The sequence below is a fragment of the Pectinophora gossypiella genome, chromosome 27 (assembly GCF_024362695.1).
Source record: "Pectinophora gossypiella chromosome 27, ilPecGoss1.1, whole genome shotgun sequence".
NCBI classification, from domain to species: domain Eukaryota; kingdom Metazoa; phylum Arthropoda; class Insecta; order Lepidoptera; family Gelechiidae; genus Pectinophora; species Pectinophora gossypiella.
Genome location: NC_065430.1, coordinates 6,326,907 through 6,345,437, shown reverse-complemented (window position 1 = coordinate 6,345,437; position 18,531 = coordinate 6,326,907). Strand labels below are relative to the sequence as shown.

General features: G+C 37.3%; 1 protein-coding gene across 2 annotated transcripts in view; it reads right to left on the bottom strand.

Moving 5' to 3' along the window:
• The window catches only part of LOC126378879 (single-minded homolog 1), a 53,669-nt gene extending 37,103 nt beyond the window's left edge, over positions 1-16,566 (bottom strand). Inside the window, exon 1 of one of the 2 annotated variants that reach the window (XM_050027370.1) lies at positions 16,087-16,566. Coding sequence is in view for 1 of the 2 variants with exons in the window: in XM_050027369.1 (XP_049883326.1) it covers positions 517-529 (13 nt within the window). In the remaining variant the exon portion in view is untranslated. Of the gene's footprint in view, positions 1-516; positions 794-16,086 lie in introns of those variants that run through there. The other variant, XM_050027369.1, reaches the window with a different exon arrangement.
• Between the last annotated feature and the right edge of the window lie 1,965 nt (positions 16,567-18,531).

Below are 18,531 nucleotides of genomic sequence, written 5' to 3'. Positions count from 1 at the left end.
GTTTGGTTTCGCGAGCTGATTGGCCGCCTCTATGGCTAGAGTAATCGGGTCGTCGGGAACTAAAGGGCCGTAGGGTAATGAGTAAAGGGGAATGCGCGCGCAGTTTGTCTCGCTCACACTTACGCGTTAGGCGGTACGGTCACGAGTACTAATGTATATACTTTGAAACCATGTCAAATTAACGTTTTTGACAAATTAAACCGTAAGTCTCATTAAATGTCAAATATTATAGTGCGATAAGGTTCTAAAGTGGGTACATGATATTGCTCATGACTGTACAAGGGTCACATATCACGTGGATCTATTGTCTAAATATGTGTCTACTAATTATTGGAAGGCGTCTCATAGTCTGCCTAGATTTACTACGAATCTGAAATATGAAGCCAATGACGAAGCTAACTGGTTGTCATCAGAAAATCATACATCACTCATCATTGGATGTATTATATATACATTATATTAAGCAGAAAGCAGTCGGGGTGTTTCTTTTTTAATTTAAAATACTTAGGCACCTACCTGAAATTTTCATTTTGAAATCCGTGAAATAAACACTGTAAAGAAATCACATACACGCACTCATGTTTTTTAAAAGTAATTCTGTGACGCACTTCGTTCTTTTTTAATTAATTTAAAATAAATATTTTTTTTTTGCGGAACCACCAGTTGTATTTAAAAAAGAAGGCTTTTCTCTATGGTCATGGAATGACGCGCGAATCACCTGCGCGTAAAAGTTAGCGTAACTTGTACACCACACCACCACACTGGTTTTGTTTTAGTTGTGCATTTGCATTGAGGTAGGTGTTACAATTGAGCACACAGTTTTTCCGAGTTGCACAAAGAATGCTTCCTGGTGCAATCAATGTCGCTGTTTCGCTGTGTCAGCGGCGGCGGGTGACGACTGCGGCGCGGCCATTTTGTATTTTATTAGCAATTTAAATTGTTTTTTTTTTATTATTATTATATACTTTTATGTACTGTTTACTTATTATTATTAAAATAACGTACATTTAAGCAACAATTAATGCTAAGAGAAATAAAAAACATCAACCAGCAGACATAAAAACAACAGTCTCAGTGATTGGTAAATAGATTGGCTGGCTTAAAGGGTCCCGCAGTGGAGCACCGTGGTGGAGTAAGCTCCATAACCCCTCTCGTTGGTTAAGGTTGTGAGGAGGACTGTGCAAAGGAGTTGTACGTGTATACTTAGGCTGTTTAAAATACTTTTCATAATTCGTACAATTAATTCCGCCATTGCGTAGTATTTATTCATTTAGTCACATCAATAACTTTTTAACAAACGTCTTTATAAAAAGTACGCTGTGACGTCATAAAAAACGTTGTGAAAGTATTGATAAAGTAAAATTCAAAACTACTTAATAAATTAAGAAGAAAAAATGAGAATGATTTTTATTCGTTTTGGACACGTAATGTAGTCAACATAATTTATTTTCAACTTAAGAAACTACCCAATTAGTAACATCAAATAAAATCTGATATAGACAAATGAAATATATATAAGTAGACAAACTGAAGTAACACAAATGATCACAGGCGACCTTCATAATCCACGTTACAATGGAAACATACAATGTGACTGGCCTCAATTTGCGATAGTTGGTAACAATTAAATATTAAAATGAAGAGGCGTGACTAATTGTAGAAAACTCCCGACCGGAGGGTGGCTGTAGATTTGTTTCTTAAGCTTGGAGGCGAAACTGGATAGCATGACATGTAGGGTCAGTCCGCACGGTCCACACAAAAGTCTCTTTCTTACCATGGGCCACCTATCGCGTAAATAGGAGCGAGTCACAGTACACGCGCTCTCCCATTTAGGCCGGGTTTCCACTGACGCGGAGATGAGCGGAAAAGAGATTTGACCAATCACAGCGTTCGAGAGAGCGAAACACTAAGACGCTCGGTCACTCTCTCCCTCGCGGTGATTGGTCGATTCCTGCACATCTCCGCTCAGCTCTGCGTCAATGGAAACGCAGCCTTACTCATTAGCGACTTACGGCCATTTCGACTAAAGCCAGACCCAGAGGGGGTGAGGTCGGCGCCCGATACAAATTGGTGTGGGGCGGAGAGCTACCGTTATAACGCAGTAACGCGGGCATTTATGGAAAAAATAATCTAATATGATGTTTAGTATGGGAAATAATGAAATAATGCCTTCATTCTTCATTCCGAGTAAACTGGTCCAGTCATAAGAATTCAGGCGAGTAGACTACAAAAAAAATATAAAAAGTGTAAACTCGCCCGCAAGCCAGATGCTAAGTGGGCGACTTGCCACCTAACCCCTCGACCTCAGCAGATATTACAAAGATGAACAGATATTATATTATTATTACAATAAAATAATAGTTTACACACCGGTCGTCAAACCGCCATAAAATATTGACAACGAAACAAAAGGCAGCGCTCTTCGACCCGACAGAACGTGCGGCTGAATAATTCGTCGCCTTTGCTTGCGCGCCGCGATCGATGACTATTGCTGTCAAATCCTGACACTTGCGGTTTATTGGTCATTTATTAAATTAATAGGTGTAATAAAATTCATATAAAATCGTTGTAAAATACATATATAGAATCTTGTAATCTTTAACGTAACGGTAGAGGAACGTAATGGCAGGCAGAACTACAAGTAATCACTGTAAAACATGAATAAGGAAGTGTTACTTCATGAATGAGGAATATATCTAAAAAAAAATATGTGTATAGTTATATATATAATAAGCTTCCCACCGCATTTAAAAGCTTTTTATTTAAAAGCAAAGCTGCTTTTAAAGTTAATTTGACAAAATAGTTGCTACAACATTGCTTTTATAGTATTAATGAATTTCTAGATAATAAAAACTAAACTTTGACACTGTTAATTAGAGTTTTATTATTATTTTATTTTATGATTGATTCTTATGTAATTGTAGATATGCATGTGTAGCACACCAGCATAAATTTACATGCTTACTTGTAAGCTGAAAACACGGACTGTGTGAATCTCAAAATTTCAAGTTTGTTGGTGAAATTTCATATTATTTTTTCGTGAAAAATTGGGTTCCGACATGAAAAAGATCCAAAAGGATCCTCGGTTCCGACATGAAAAAGGAATTTTTCAATTCCCAATTTTTCCAATTTCCCCAATTTTTCGCGAAAAAATTATTATAACAGTTCGCCACCAAACTTGGCACATTTTGATATTCACCCGACAACTGTATACAATAACATCTGTAAATATTGTTTTCTGGCAAATAAATTATTCTATTCTATTCTATTCTAACCCTGTGAATTTAATGCCAGTTTAAAAAAGTTTCTATTTAACTGTATTGTAGACTCTTTGGTAAATTCTTTAGATACTTACGTACTTAAATATAAGAAAGAATCATTGGAACTTTATTATTTATCACAGAGTATGAATTATCATGTATCTAGTGTATTTGTATAAATATTAGTGGTAGTGGTTGCCTGAAAAAATTGCTTCAGAGCAATAAGTCAGCCCAACTGTGACAAATGTTAGTATGTTTTGTTTGTGTGCAATAAAGAATATTTGATTAAATAAAAAAAAAACATTTATTTCAGACATGATAGTCCATATTACATTACTTAGACACTGCTAAAAATAATAAAAAAACTAAAATACAATAAAATTAAAATTACATTATTATTATTAAAACAAACACGAATGAAAAATAAATATAATAATTTAAATTTTTAATTTAAGTATTTTTTATTTAATTTCATTGATTGGTTTTTATCACAATGAAAATCCAACCGTTATAGTATTTTATGCAACAGTTGTATAAGAAGGGTCAAAAAATGCGAGTGGCGTGAGTTGCGATGTGAGCCTTGGCGAACATCGCAATAAGAGACGCCACGAGCATTTTTTGACCTAGTTATACAACGTTGCATACAATACTTTTTCTACGACGACGTAATTTTAAATGAAACAAAAATTATACAAAGAAAAATTTTATTTATAAAAATGAAGATGTAAATTTTGAATGGTATTGTGTGATATGGTAATCAATAGTTCTTCATCCATTTTTCCTTTTTATTTTATACTTTTTAGTGTTTTGAAACGAAACACAAAAATTTTCCAATTTATTTTCCAACGCGCGGGAAAATGGCGGCAAATGTATACTTTTTTTTTATAGTATATCTATGGCACCAAACAAAGTAAAGGTGCCAGTTTCCAGGTCAAAAAAAAAAACAACAACAATGCTTTTTTGGCGACATTATAGTACAGTTACACTTTGTAAACAATGCTTTTATAGGCCATAGAGCGTACACTTTTTCAAAGAGTTTAATTATGTATGTACTTATATTAGACTTTTTGGTTATTTAAATGCCAGATTAAAGTAGAGGAGTAGAAAAAGATTTTTGTGCCTCACTTAACACCGTCCACAGAGCATCAGCACCTTGGCTCGCGTCGCGGTATATGCTGAATTAAAGCCCTTTTATAAAGGACACCACTACCTTTGATGACCAGTCCATACACTCAATTACAATTTGCCTTATTTACTGTTAATAAAACGCATTTACGCCATTCATTCCTGGGATAGTTAACGGCCTCCGTGGTCCAGTGGTTGAGCGTTGGGCTCACGATCCGGAGGCCCCGGGTTCTAATCCCGGTGGGGACATACACAAAAAATCACTTTGTGATCCCTAGTTTGGGTAGGACATTACAGGCTGATCATCATCTGATTGTCCGAAAGTAAGATGATCTGTGCTTCGGAAGGCACGTTAAACTGTTGGTCCCGGTTACTTACTGATGTAAGTACGTTGTCGTTACATGTGACATGTCAAGGGCCTTTGGCGGCTTAGTAATAACCCTGACACCAGGGTTGATGAGGTTGGTTTTCCACCTCACAACCCACACGATAAGAAGATAGTGAGGTGTCTATTTAATTTGCAAGAGTTGTAAGTAAAGTAGGTGTAGTTACATTATATTTTTTCATTCACCATTCAGCACATAGCTTACCAACAAAATCAATGACGACTTCCCGCCAAAACAAATCAGTCATAGACAACGACGGTTTTTATCGTCGAATCGCGCGTAATTCGGCCAATGCTTTCCAAGGCACGTTCCATAGACAAAGCGAATGCGATCTCTTTTGTTATAAGGACTCATTCGTACAATACTGATTTATTATTTAGTATAACGATCAATGCACGATTTAAATACGACAAGCTGTGAGAAGATAATTTATGATGTGTGGGCGGATGTTTAAGGGTGGTTTTTGATAGTAAGTATATAAAGCTTAAGCTGTCAATTTAGGTTGTAGGTACGTGTCATATGAATGGGTGTTTGTAATATGTGTAACTGATCCAATCATCATATAACATCATCACGCTTATATCCCCGAAGGCGTAGGCAGAGATGCTCAGTACATACAGTATACAGTGTTAGTATTCACACCATGATTATATAGGCTGTTTATGTATGTATGTAACCTTTTTGTATTCAATTGGCTAGTTTCCAACTAGTCAAATCATTTACTTTTTACTAAACGTCAAAACACGAAATTACTATGGAATTTGTATGAAAAAGCTCACTGTGAAGTCAATTCATAAATAAGTTACATAAATAGAAAAAAGAAAATGATTTTCGTAGGTTTTAGATCCGTCTTTATTTAGTAAAAATCAGAATTTCATATTTGATCCGTGCTTCGGAAGGCACGTTAAACCGTCGGTCCCGGTTACTACTTACTGATGTAAGTAAGTAGATACATGAGCCGTATCCGGGGCCATTGGCGGCTCAATAGTAACCCTGACAGGGTTGATGAGGTTGGTACTCCGCCTCACAACCCACACGATAGAAGAAGATAATTTATATTGAATCCAGTACACGACCCAATTCATTCGAAAATACCCCACAGTCATTCCCGCCCACCCGCTAACAGCCGTTCAACATCACACCGTCGCGTCATTGACAACTCCGTGGGAACTCGTGCGCAGGCTGCGCGCGAGTCCTTCGCCCATTGTGTCGTCACGTCATTCTCGGATACTTCATACTAAACACCTTATTTTACACAGACACTGGCTCCGATTCCTGCAGACACCTCCTAATTTTACTTTAAGTTATACCCGTCATTTTCTTATCCACCGAAAAGGAAAGGGACGGGTAATCGACAGGCATAAAATTTATGAAACACACTAATATCAACCTACTTCATCATGCCCATAGCATTATCCCGTTCTTCACCAAGTCCGCTTACCTAACCTGAAGATTTGACAGGTCCGGTTTTTTACAGAAGCGACTGCCTGTCTGACCTTCCAACCCGCGAAGGGAAAACCAGCCCAATACAGGTTAGGTCACACACCTCCGAAAATGCATTTCTCGGGAATGTGGGTTTCCTCACAATGTTTTTCTTCACCACTGAGCGTGTGATAATCATTTATGATGACATGACTTCGAAAACAAGTTCAACAATCATTGTGCCTGTGTTGGAATCGAACCTGCGACCTCAAAGTGAGAGGCAAGCGTTCTACCAAACTGGGCTACCACGGAAAGAATACATACGTTTTTTTTGACGTGGCTTTCTGTAGATTTGCCGCAGATGGCATTAGCTACTTGGCCGGGCAAATGGGGAGCGCTGAGGGCTCTCACCCGGTACAATATTTAAGTTGGGCGCGAAATATCTATACGTAAGGAGCGTCGGTAGGTCGGTAACGGAGGACGAGCAGGTACCTATCATTAGAAGGCGGGGCTTGCTTCACCACGCCCGGCGCGGCGCCGCTGCTACGAACAAATATGGCCTACTGGTTACGCTTGGCCATGCATGCTATAAGAACAACCAGGTATGCTCAAAACTGACAGCTAGCATTTTCAAGGTTAGCCCAGCTGACGTCATCCGACACTGCGTTGCCATTTCGTAAAAAATAAATTACCCACGTCCAATGTTTTTAATTTACTTTGCAAGGATATTTTGTACTTTTAGTAAAAGATTTACTTACTTAATTAAATACATTAGTCATTAATTCAATTAATTTTCAATGATAAAATTTACGTTCTTGGAATGTTGGAGATACCAGTTTCATGCTAACACTTACGTCATACGGGCTAGCAATGGCAGCTTGTCATAAGATTGAGCATTCCTGGTTTTCTTATACCTTGTATTTACGAAGGCAAATCCTGTGTGTAACAAAAATACCTCTCCGGCGCGCCGTGTTATTATTAGATGTAAATCCAATCACAGTTCTGTACAAACTATAAGTAAGTACAATGTGGCTTTAGCTGGGAGCAATGGTATTTTCCCTATTGTTTCCATAAGTACGTACCTACAGACATAATTCAAATTCAAAATAGGCTAGTTTCGAACTAGTCAAATCAGTTACTTTTTACTAAACGTCAAAACACGAAGTTACTATGGAGTTTGTATGAAAAAGCACACTGTGACGTCATAGACAACAGTGATAAAATATCGGACTTATTATTACGTTTTTTAATTAGACAATTCGTGGTACAATTTTGTCTCACAAATTGAAAACATATCATACCATACAATTTTGTTTCATTATTTTATAATAAATAATAAAAAAATATATCTTTTACGAATTTTGTTTTCGCTTACCAACGAAAAGTTTCATAGAGAAATATTTATATTCTTCTTCTATCGTGTGGGTTGCGATGTGGATGACCAACCTCATCAACCATCAATCAGGGTTACTATTGAGCCGCCAAAAACCCCTGACTCATGTAACAACACAAATTCTATACAAAAATAGATACATAAAATAATACATATAATATGATAAAATTACATGTAAAATGTATAGTAATCAACCTTCAAGCAATGATGAGTCGAGTTTCTTGCATAACTGGCCTACTGGCCTCAAAATAATGACCTCAATATTAGTTTGTTAAACAGGAAAAATATTACACAAACGATACATTATAGCAGTATGACAGGTTGTTCTCATATTCCTGCTTTAAACGCGGTAAGAACCCGTTATTATGTGTTTTAAGTATGACAGGTACCAATTTATAGTATCTGTGAGTACTAAGGTAGGTTAATAGGTTTTGCGCTAAGCGCCCTCAGCGCTCCCCATTTGTCCGGCCAAGTAGTTAATGCCATTTGTGGCAAATCTACAATAAATCACGTCAAAAAAAAGCAATTAGGTTAGGTTTTATTAAGTATAAAGTTTTTTCATGTTTAGTTTTAATATTGTTTATTATGGGTCAATAAATAATTTATCTATTAACCTAGAGTGCTTTCATACTAGCGATTTTCGCTCCGTCGAGTGATCGTCGGGGAAAATCGGTAGTATGGAAACGCTCTTAATGGTAATTTGAAAGGGTTCTTTAAGATTTCTGCTCAAAATCGTGTCCTACTACGTGGGTCGTGTACCTACTAGGTTCAAGATAAATTATGAAATTCTGATTACTAAATAAAGACAGACTTTTTTCTATCCAACTTATTTTTTATTAATTTTAATCCCGAAAAACTTAATAATAAGTCCGACATATTATCACATTTTCTATGACACCACAGTGTGCTTTTTCATACAACGTTTAGTAAAAAGTACCTGATTTGACTAGTTGGAAACTAGCCTCGTGTCTTTCCAATTCGGCGGATAAGAATATGACAGGTATAACTTTGAATAAAATTAGACCAGAACCATGAGTATGAAGCTGTGATACTGTTTATATACTAAATATTGTAATAAGACGCTGATTTCTTACAAGTAAATTTTCTGTCGCTACAAAAGGCTAAGTCGATCAAGGTCGATGCAACTACCTTGTTGGTACGGTTAGCAGCTTCAGTACATACGAGTACTGTCGCTTCACAGTGAATTGAGTCATCTAAGTACTTGGTTCAAGTTCTTCAAACATTCTTCCTATCAGATTACGCCCGGACCCGAGGTTCGCGCCCAACTGGGCACCCTCAGGCCTGTTGTCTTATATTTTGTATCGGGTGAGAGTCAGCGCTCCCAATTTGTGCGGCCAAGTAGTTAATGCCATCTGCGGCAAATCTACAATAAGTCACGTCAAAAAAAAAGGTTCATGTTAAATTATGAAATTCTGATTACTAAATAAAGACACATCTAAAGCTAACGAAAAATAATTTATTTTTTCTATTTAACTTATTTACGAATTTTAATCAAGAAAATCGTAATAATAAGTCCGACATTTGTCACGGTTTTCTATGACGTCACAGTGTGCTTTTGCATACCAATTCCGTAGTAGTTTCGTGTGTAGCCGTTTAGTAAAAAGTAACTGATTTGACTAGAGTTGGAAATTTCAAATTAGCCTATTCCATTTAAGCGCCATTTTGAATAATTACATTCTCACGTGACCACACCCCGGACATTTCATACAAACAACCTCGTTTTACACAGACACCACACATTGACGTTATCGTACACGCGCATCTGTGTGTGTGACGTCTGACGCCATACGATTCAAGTCTAGACTATGTTCGAGGGGGGGTGAGGTAAACCTAGCTCAGCCGCTGGTGGGGAGCGGAGAGTTGCCGTATTATTTTTATTACATGACGTGACAGGTCATTCGGTCTTACAAATATAATATAAAGTGACACGTACAGTTGACAGTTGGATCGACCATTATAGACGGCGATACGGCTCACCTATCACGTTGGTCTAACAGAAAGTTCAGTGAGGCGTGGGTACTTAGTTCATCTTGCGATGGATGTCCCTCTGACATTTTTATTCCTTTTTCCTTTTATTTTGACGTGAATGATTTTAGATTTGCCGCAGATAACATTAACTACTTGGCCGGACTTAACTACTTGGTGCTTCTATGCTGTTCTGGGAGCAAATAAAAACATAGAAAACGTTCAGCTGCTTGTCTTCCCGGGCATGTCGTAAAAACCGACAGGGGATTGTGTCCTCTAACATGATGGACTAATGTTATGGGCGATACGCACCATAAGGCCTTATCATCATAAGGTTCATCATATCCAGCTTACGACATTGTATCAACAGTGGCTGCAAGTTGTCTTTGATTACTTGTGGCTCTGCCCACCCCATTAGGTATTACGGGCGTGAGTTTATGTATGTATGTATGTATGTACTTGGCCGGACAAAACTGACTACTCCAAATTTTATAAATGGTATACCATATAGTCGTGGGCAAATGTAATGTTAAGTATGTTATAGGTACGTATATCTGCAATGGCTCAGCATAATTGGTTCCTGCCGAACCTGTTACAAAAAAGAAAAAAAAACTCGTCACTTCAAAAAGCCCTTATCGTCCCTTTAAAAAAGGAACATCAATTAAACTGACAAACAACGAAAATGCCGCGCAAACACTACCTTAGAGCTCTTAAGCCGGGAGTACACAGAGATAGGGCACGTACCCCGCCCCTATTGGCTGAGCCGACCCCCTGCCACCCTCGCGGGGACCAATCACGAGCGAGCGCGCCCACCCCCGGCCAATAGGGGAGGCAGCTACCGGCGTTCGAATTTCAAACTGTTTGTCATTTTAAAAGGCCGTTTTTTGTGACGAATACGTCTGAAGGTGTATAGGGTGTTATTTTTACGTAACATTATATTAATGTATTTTATGTTACGTTCTAAGATAATATAGATATATCGGCGATGATCCCTGACACCTCCTAATTTTATTCTACTTTATACCTGTCATTTTCTTATCTGTGTAGAAAGAAAGGGACGGCTGATTGGCAGATGTTAATTTTAAAATGAATAAATATATTTCCCAGACGAATCAAATACCTAGGTATCTCACTGACATGCAACCCTTTTGACATGTGCTGTCAACCTAATTCTGTCGGGTTCTAATTTTGTTTTAAGTTATATTTTAATTCTAATATAGAGGGCGGGTAATTGACAGGCATATAATTTATGGAACACACGTCGATTTTAGGCAGAAAAATCAATCCTCTCAAAATTTTACATTGGCCAATAACCCGACAGAATTAAATTGACAGCCCACGTTAAAAGGGTTGCATACCAGCGAGATACCTATTTAATTCGCTGTGTACTGGAATCAGCACCTACGTATATACTTATAATAATTATTACTTATATAATAATAATTATTATTATTAAGTAAATCAGGCAAAGTCGAAAAATGACAGAAAATTTCAGGTATTTTATAATTATTATATTATAATATATAAAGCTACAAACCCATGTACTGACTGACTCACTGACTCACTGACTCACTGACAGGGTTGTTCTCCCAGAAGGAGCGTCGGGGGGTAAAAATGATGTATGGGGGGTGTGATCGGGACCTTCCGGTGAGTATGGGAAAACTTCCAGATCTTGGAAAACTGCTCCGCATCAGGGAGACACCCTACAGTCTGGCGAAACTATCGCACCTGGAACGATTCTTTTTTCACAAAACCTATTTAAATCTTGGTCAAATTCTATTGTCGGTGAAAAAAAATCAAAATGGCGGAAAAACAAGATGGCCGCCATACAAAGTTTTGTTTTTCCAGAAAATGTCTCGGGGGTAAAAACTGTGAATGGGGGCGTAATCGGAACGTATCGTTGAGTATGGAAATACTTCTCGATCTTGAAAACCTGCTCCGCATCAGGGAGACACCCTACGGCCTGGCAAAACTATAAAACCTAGAGCAATATTTTTTTCACGAAACCTATTTAAATCTTGGTCAAATTCAATCTCCGGTGAAAAAAAACCAAATTGGCGGAAAAACAAGATGGCCGCCATACAAAATTTTCGTTTTTCCCGAAAATGCCTCGGGGGTAAAAATGACGCATGAGGAATGTGATCGAAACATCATGTTAAGTATGGAAATACTTTTCGATCTTCGAAAGCTGCTCCGCATCAGGGAGACACCCCTACAGCCTGGCGAAACTATCGCACCTGGAACTTTTTTGTTTTCACGAAGCCTATTAAAGTCTTGGTCAAATTTTATCGCCAGTGAAAAAAAAACAAAATGGCCGAAAAACAAGATGGCCGCCATACAAATTTTTGTTTTTCCAGAAAATGTCTCACGAGGTAAAAATGATGTATTGGGGTGTGATCGAAACGTCATCTTGGAAAACTGCTCCGCATCAGGGGTCACCCTACGGCCTGGCAAAACTATAGCACCTAGAACTTTTTTGATTTCACGAGACCTATTTAAGTCTTGGTCAAATTCTATCGCGGTAAAAAAATGGTGGGAAAACAAGACACGCGAGCAGCTTGCTGCGAGCGAACCACGCGACATCTAGTTATTATATTATATATAGCTGCAAACCCACTGACTGACTGACTCACTCACTCACTGACATAATTGTTCTCCCAGAAGGAGCGTCGGGGGGTGAAAATGATGTATGGGGGGTGTGATCGGGACCTCCCGGTGAGTATGGGAAAACTTCCAGATCATGGAAAACTGCTCCGCATCAGGGAGGCAACCGACAGTCTGGCGCAACTATTATAGCTGGATCAATTTTTTTTTCGCAAAACCTATTTAAATCTTGGTCAAATTCTATTTTTGGTGAAAAAAAAACAAAATGGCGGAAAAACAAGATGGCCGCCATACAAAACTTCGTTTTTCCAGAAAATGTCTCGGAGGTAAAAATGATGTATGAGAGGTGTGATCGAAACGTCAAGCTGAGTATGGAAAAACTGTTCGATCTTGAAAAACTGCTCCGCATCAGGGAGACACCCTACGGCCTGGCAAAACTATAAAACCTGGAGCAATTTTTCTTTCGCGAAACATATTTAAATCTTGGTCAAATCCAATCCCCGCTGAAAAAAAAACAAAATGGCGGAAAAACAAGATGGCCGCCATACAAAATTTTCGTTTTTCCCGAAATTGCCTCGGAGGTAAAAATGATGTATGAGGAATGTGATCGAAACATCATGTTGAGTATGGAAATACTTTTCGATCTTCGAAAGCTGCTCCGCTGCTGCTGGGAGACACTTTACAGCCTGGCGAAACTATCGCACCTGGAACTTTTTTGTTTTCACGAAGCCTATTAAAGTCTTGGTCAAATTTTATCGCCTGTGAAAAAAAAAACAAAATGTCCGAAAAACAAGATGGCCGCCATACAAATTTTTGTTTTTCCAGAAAATGTCTCAGAGGTAAAAATAATGTATTGGGGTGTGATCGGAACGTCATCTTGGAAAACTGCTCCGCATCAGGGGTCACCCTACGGCCTGGCAAAACTATCGCGCCTGGAACATTTTTGATTTCACGAAACCTATTTAAATCTTGGTCAAATTTTATCGCCGGTGAAAAAAAAAACAAAATGGCCGAAAAACACGATGGCCGCCATATAAATTTTTGTTTTTCCAGAAAATGTCTCGGGTGTAAAAATGATGTATAGGGGTGTGATCGGAACGTCATCTTGGAAAACTGCTCCGCATCAGGGAGACACCCTACGGCCTGGCAGAACTATAGCACCTAGAACTTTTTTGATTTCACGAGACCTATTTTTAGTCTTGGTCAAATTCTATCGCGGTAAAAAAATGGCGGGAAAACAAGACACGCGAGCAGCTTGCTGCGAGCGAACCACGCGACATCTAGTAATATTATATACTTACCCGGGAATCTTGTGGAGAGGTAGATAGATAGAATACTATATTGAGCACGATGGACACAAGATACTGAAATAAGGACAACAGATACGTACAGGCACAACGGGCGACCTTATTGCTCATGCAGAAATTTCTTCCAGACAACCGTAAATATAATAATAAGTGCATTTTGTCACGTTTTTCTAAGACGTCACAGGTTGCTTTTTTATACAAATTCTATAGTAATTTCGTGTTTTGACATTTAGTAAAAAGTAACTTATTTGACTAGTTGGAAACTTACCTATTATGTTGCTACATACCTACCTATATTGCTTCTCTTTATTTCGATCAGAATAATAATGGCTGGAAGATGTGTTGTGCCTGGGTTTATTCCTTATCCTGTGCCTGGGTGTAATAACAAGGGTCATCATTTATTTCCAAAAACAAAGACAAAAGATGCATATATGTCTGTTATCTATGAAATAATGAAATCTGTATTTTTTTGGGAACTTCGCCTGAAATGTCCTTCCTTTATTTACCCTTTTTAACAGTCAGACCATTTAGAATTTGAACTTTATAAAATACAATAATAATCACACACACTTGTTAATAACCCGACACCGTTAAAAAATGATTAGGTAACGGTCATTTTTTAAATAAAGAACAAAAGCTGCGTTCGAAATTGGAAATGTTTCGAACGAACAATGCTTTGTTTTTAAATTTTACAGCGTTCGAAATTTGAAACTTGGTTTTGACGTCGCGCGCGCTCGGCCCCAACGGATGGCGTGTTCCATTTTTGAAATGTTTTTTTCCTCTATTATTATACGGGTGCGATGTGGTCATAGCGTTACAATGACCTATTGTGGTTAATGCTATAAAATCTAGAATTAATTGCGCTGCCGTGAAATATTTGTAAAACGATTATGGGTAAGTAAGTACTTCTCGAGGTCTTATGTCAAATTATATCAAATATAGGTACCTACTTATCTAGTTTATTACAAAAAACAGGAAAATTAAAATCAACTTTATAAGTGTGAGTTTGATCATAGAAAATTGATACCTATCACATTATTTCCCAGATTTGTGTCCGGATAGTGGCAAAAGGCGTGTTCCCTATTTATGTTCTCTATTTACTTAAATACTCATCTCTGCCTACCCCTTTGAGTATACAGGCGTGATGCTGAGTTATGTTATACAGATTTAACATCACTGTTCGACTGAAAAACCTTATTATACATACATAAACCCACGCCTATTTCCCACCGGGGTAAGCAGAGCCTATGGAATACCATTGGCTTTGATCCTGACACACTTCTCTTGCTTCCTCCGTGTTCATCAAAAAGTTTATCATAGCGGTGGTGTTGTAAACCACCATTATAGATGGCAATACAGCTCACCGGTCACCACCTATCACGTTGATCTAACGGAAATCAAAGTCAAAGTGTTTTATTGCAATTGAAAAAAAAAAACACGGTGATGCGTGGGTACTTTGTTCATCTTGCGATGGATATACTTCTGATTACCCCAATTGGGATTTATGTGCCTTTTATTTATTTATTTATGAAGGTACATACAACAGAATGGGTTCCTGCAAGTGCTGTCAGAGGTCGGGGAAGGCCACGGAAAAGATAGCGCGACGAGTTAGACCGCTTCTTGAAGCGGTGGCGCGAGCAAGCTGGGGACAGGGAGGAGTGGAAGAAGGGAAGAGAAGCCTTTGCCCTGCAGTGGGACATTGAGGGCTATTAATAATAATAATAACAACATACAACATTAAAGTGTAACCCAATGTGCTGTATGACGAGAAAACATAAAAATATAAAAACTAATACAACAAAAATAAACAATGAATGAAAATAGAAACAAAAAGAAAAATAAGACTATATATAATATAAAAAACATTAAAAAATATTACAATTTCAAAATAATTGGTTTAATAATAGTTATTATTATCAATATCTTAAACCCTTTCTTTTTTTAACCTTCTTAATATTATTTAATTTTACACTTACTCAAGTGAAATATGAACGAAAATACTTTAACATTGGTGCTAATTCCTGTAGACACCATCTAATTTTATTTTAAGTTATACCTGTCATTTTTTTATCCGCCGAAAAGAAAAGGGACAAGTGCTTAGGTACGGCCTAAAATTGTTACAGGGCATTGTCTAAAGACTAATTCAATTATAAGTCTTCATCTAATACTTAGTAGGTAAGTAAACAAAAAAATAAATAAATAATAATTAATTATTATTTTAAGTAAAATTATTAGGTATGTAGCATGAAGCGGTAATAAAACCATTTATATTTAATAATTAATTAACCTAACGAAATTGCTTATGAATACTTTGATTTGAATGAATATTTTAAATGCAATAATAGTTAAGTTTTGTAATAAGTAAGTATAATTTTCAATAACTAAGTATCTTCTTTTCAATGTACCAATTATTTTCAGTTTTTAATTTATTACTTACCTAAGTTATTTTAATATTTGTACGCCTGCGCGCAGGCCGACCACATCACAACACTGTTGTTATTTAATGTAAGTTATTTAAACCCCTTTTTGTATTTTTATGTGTTACGCAAATAAATTGATTTGATTTGATTATTAAGTACCTACTTAGTATGTTTTAAACTTACCTTATGAGAGTTCAATAAGAGCAGAAGACAGACGCCGGCAACGTAGAGCATTCCCATACATTTTCACTATAAAAATATATTTTCTCCAAGTTTATTTTATAATCATTCACTAAAACACTGCAAAATCCTAAACCCACACATTTTGGATAATCTGAGTTATTTTACATTTCATTCAAACACATGTTTTCAAACTTAGAACACAAAGTCACACGGAACTCACTCATGATTCTTATTTTAAAATGTAAAATTAAATCGATAAAGAGGTTTAAAACTTATCGACCAATTTTCCGATCTATTCGAATCACTTTAAATTAAAAAACAAAAGACGGCCAGCGCTAATAAAATAACGAATACCATTTTCACTAAGACACTGCGTTCTTTATTTAAAAACTCAAAAATATAGATAAGTACACTTTTTACTTTTAATTTAAACAGATGATATTATTTTTAATTATTTAATCTTCACATAACTTTGTTATTATGTTAGAAAGTGTCGAGTTAGCGTTATCGCTATGCGATCGTCACCGGTTGACTGACAGCCGCGCTTGCGCCTTCCCTCCGATCCAGAGGGAGAGAGGTCGGGAGGGGTGAGGACTGAGGTACGCGATACCATAGATTAAACAGCAACGGGATTTTGACATGTATAAAAACCTCCTTGGTGCGAACGCGAAGTAGATTTTATGAAAACCTCTTCAGTGCGAAATACTGACTGAAGGGTGATTGATTTCTTTTTTATCGAGATCGTAGTCCGGATATTCAGGTGCATTTTCCTGTACCGGTAGGCAGCCTTTATGCCTGGAAGATATTGCTGCATGAGCAATAAAGCCGCCTATTGTGCATTTCTTACCTATATTTTTAAAATTTTCTGTACTTTGTCCTCAATAAAGTATATTTTATCTTATCTTATGCGTGAATTTTAACAATTAAAATAATTGGAATTGGTATTTTTTAAAACCATCTTATGGATAAGTATAGTTTTCACGTAATATGTAACGGCATCCGCAACCGGAGGTCATAGGTTCGAATCCGGGTGGAGACATATCACAAAATTACAAGCTGAAGATACTCCGAAAGTAAGATTATCCGTGCTTCGGAGGGCACGTTAAGCGGTTCCGTCCTGGCTACTAAGTATTTACTCACCTAAGTAAAGGCGAAAGCCTCCAGCGCTCCCCATTTGTCCGGCCAAGTAGTTAATGTCATATGACACAAGTGACTTATTAGCCCTAGTTTGGGAACGTTAAATGTTTGTACCTACCTTACTTAACTTACTTTACATAATTCTTGATTTTTATGATTGTAAAAGGGTAAATAACTTAACCACTATTAGGAGGAGACTTGTAATTAGCCTTTAATAATTAGCCGTTATTAAGTCTTCCTCAAAATAAATAAATAAATATGCGGCAAATGCCACGTTAAAAAAAAATATTGACGGGAGGCCTGCACTCGGTCCTGAAGCCCTAGTTATGGTGCGCTTTTTACTTTTTTATAATTTGGTGGATAGAATAATAAAAATGGCCAGTATGGTATAGATATTGATGAATTAATAACCGTTGCGTGGGACTGGCCGCAAACAAATCACATGCATCACTTAGGGTGGTCTATGTATTTTTGGTATTTTATTTTTTGACAAATACGAATATGTAATTCGCATAATTGTCGGAATCACTTTGTGAGATTGTCCTTTGTTTGGTAAGGACTTTTCAGGCTTGAATCACCTGATTGTCCGAAAAAGTAAGATGATTCCGTGCTTCGGAGGGCACGTTAAGCCGTTGGTCCCGGCTATTAGCCGTTAAAACACCTCCACCAACCCGCAGTGGAGCAGCGTGGTGGAGTATGCTCCATACCCTCTCCGGTTGATTGAGGGGAGGCCTGTGCCCAGCAGTGGGACGTATATAGGCAGTTTATGTTATGTTTTATGTTAATTCGCATAATAACACAAACATAACAACATAGAATCGCGCCTGTATCTCCGTAGGAGTAGGCAGCGGCGTACAGTACGGTCACGAGTACTAATATGTATACACTTTGAAACCATGTCACGTTAACTTTTGTGACAAATTAAACAGTAAGTCTCCTTAAATGTCAAATACGATAGTGCGACAAAGTCCTAAAATGGTTACATGATATTGCTCATGACTGTACACCCACTTCTCGCCAGACACGTTTATGTAATAGAAGGTCAGCCCATTGCCATTAATTCGCATAATGAATATTATTTAGTGCCTATTATTTAGTGACTTTTTGGAAGATTATTGTTTCGTAAGTGTTCGAAATTATGCGCATTTATGATTTAGGCCAGTGAACTATTTTTGAAATGAAATTATGTTGGCATTATAAAATTTGTTTGCTGTTTCGCCAAGTGAAAATTTGATAAATATTTTTTCTGCGAAAACCTTTACCTTTTCACCTTTCTTTGTCCAATTCACATCAAAACAATTTATATTG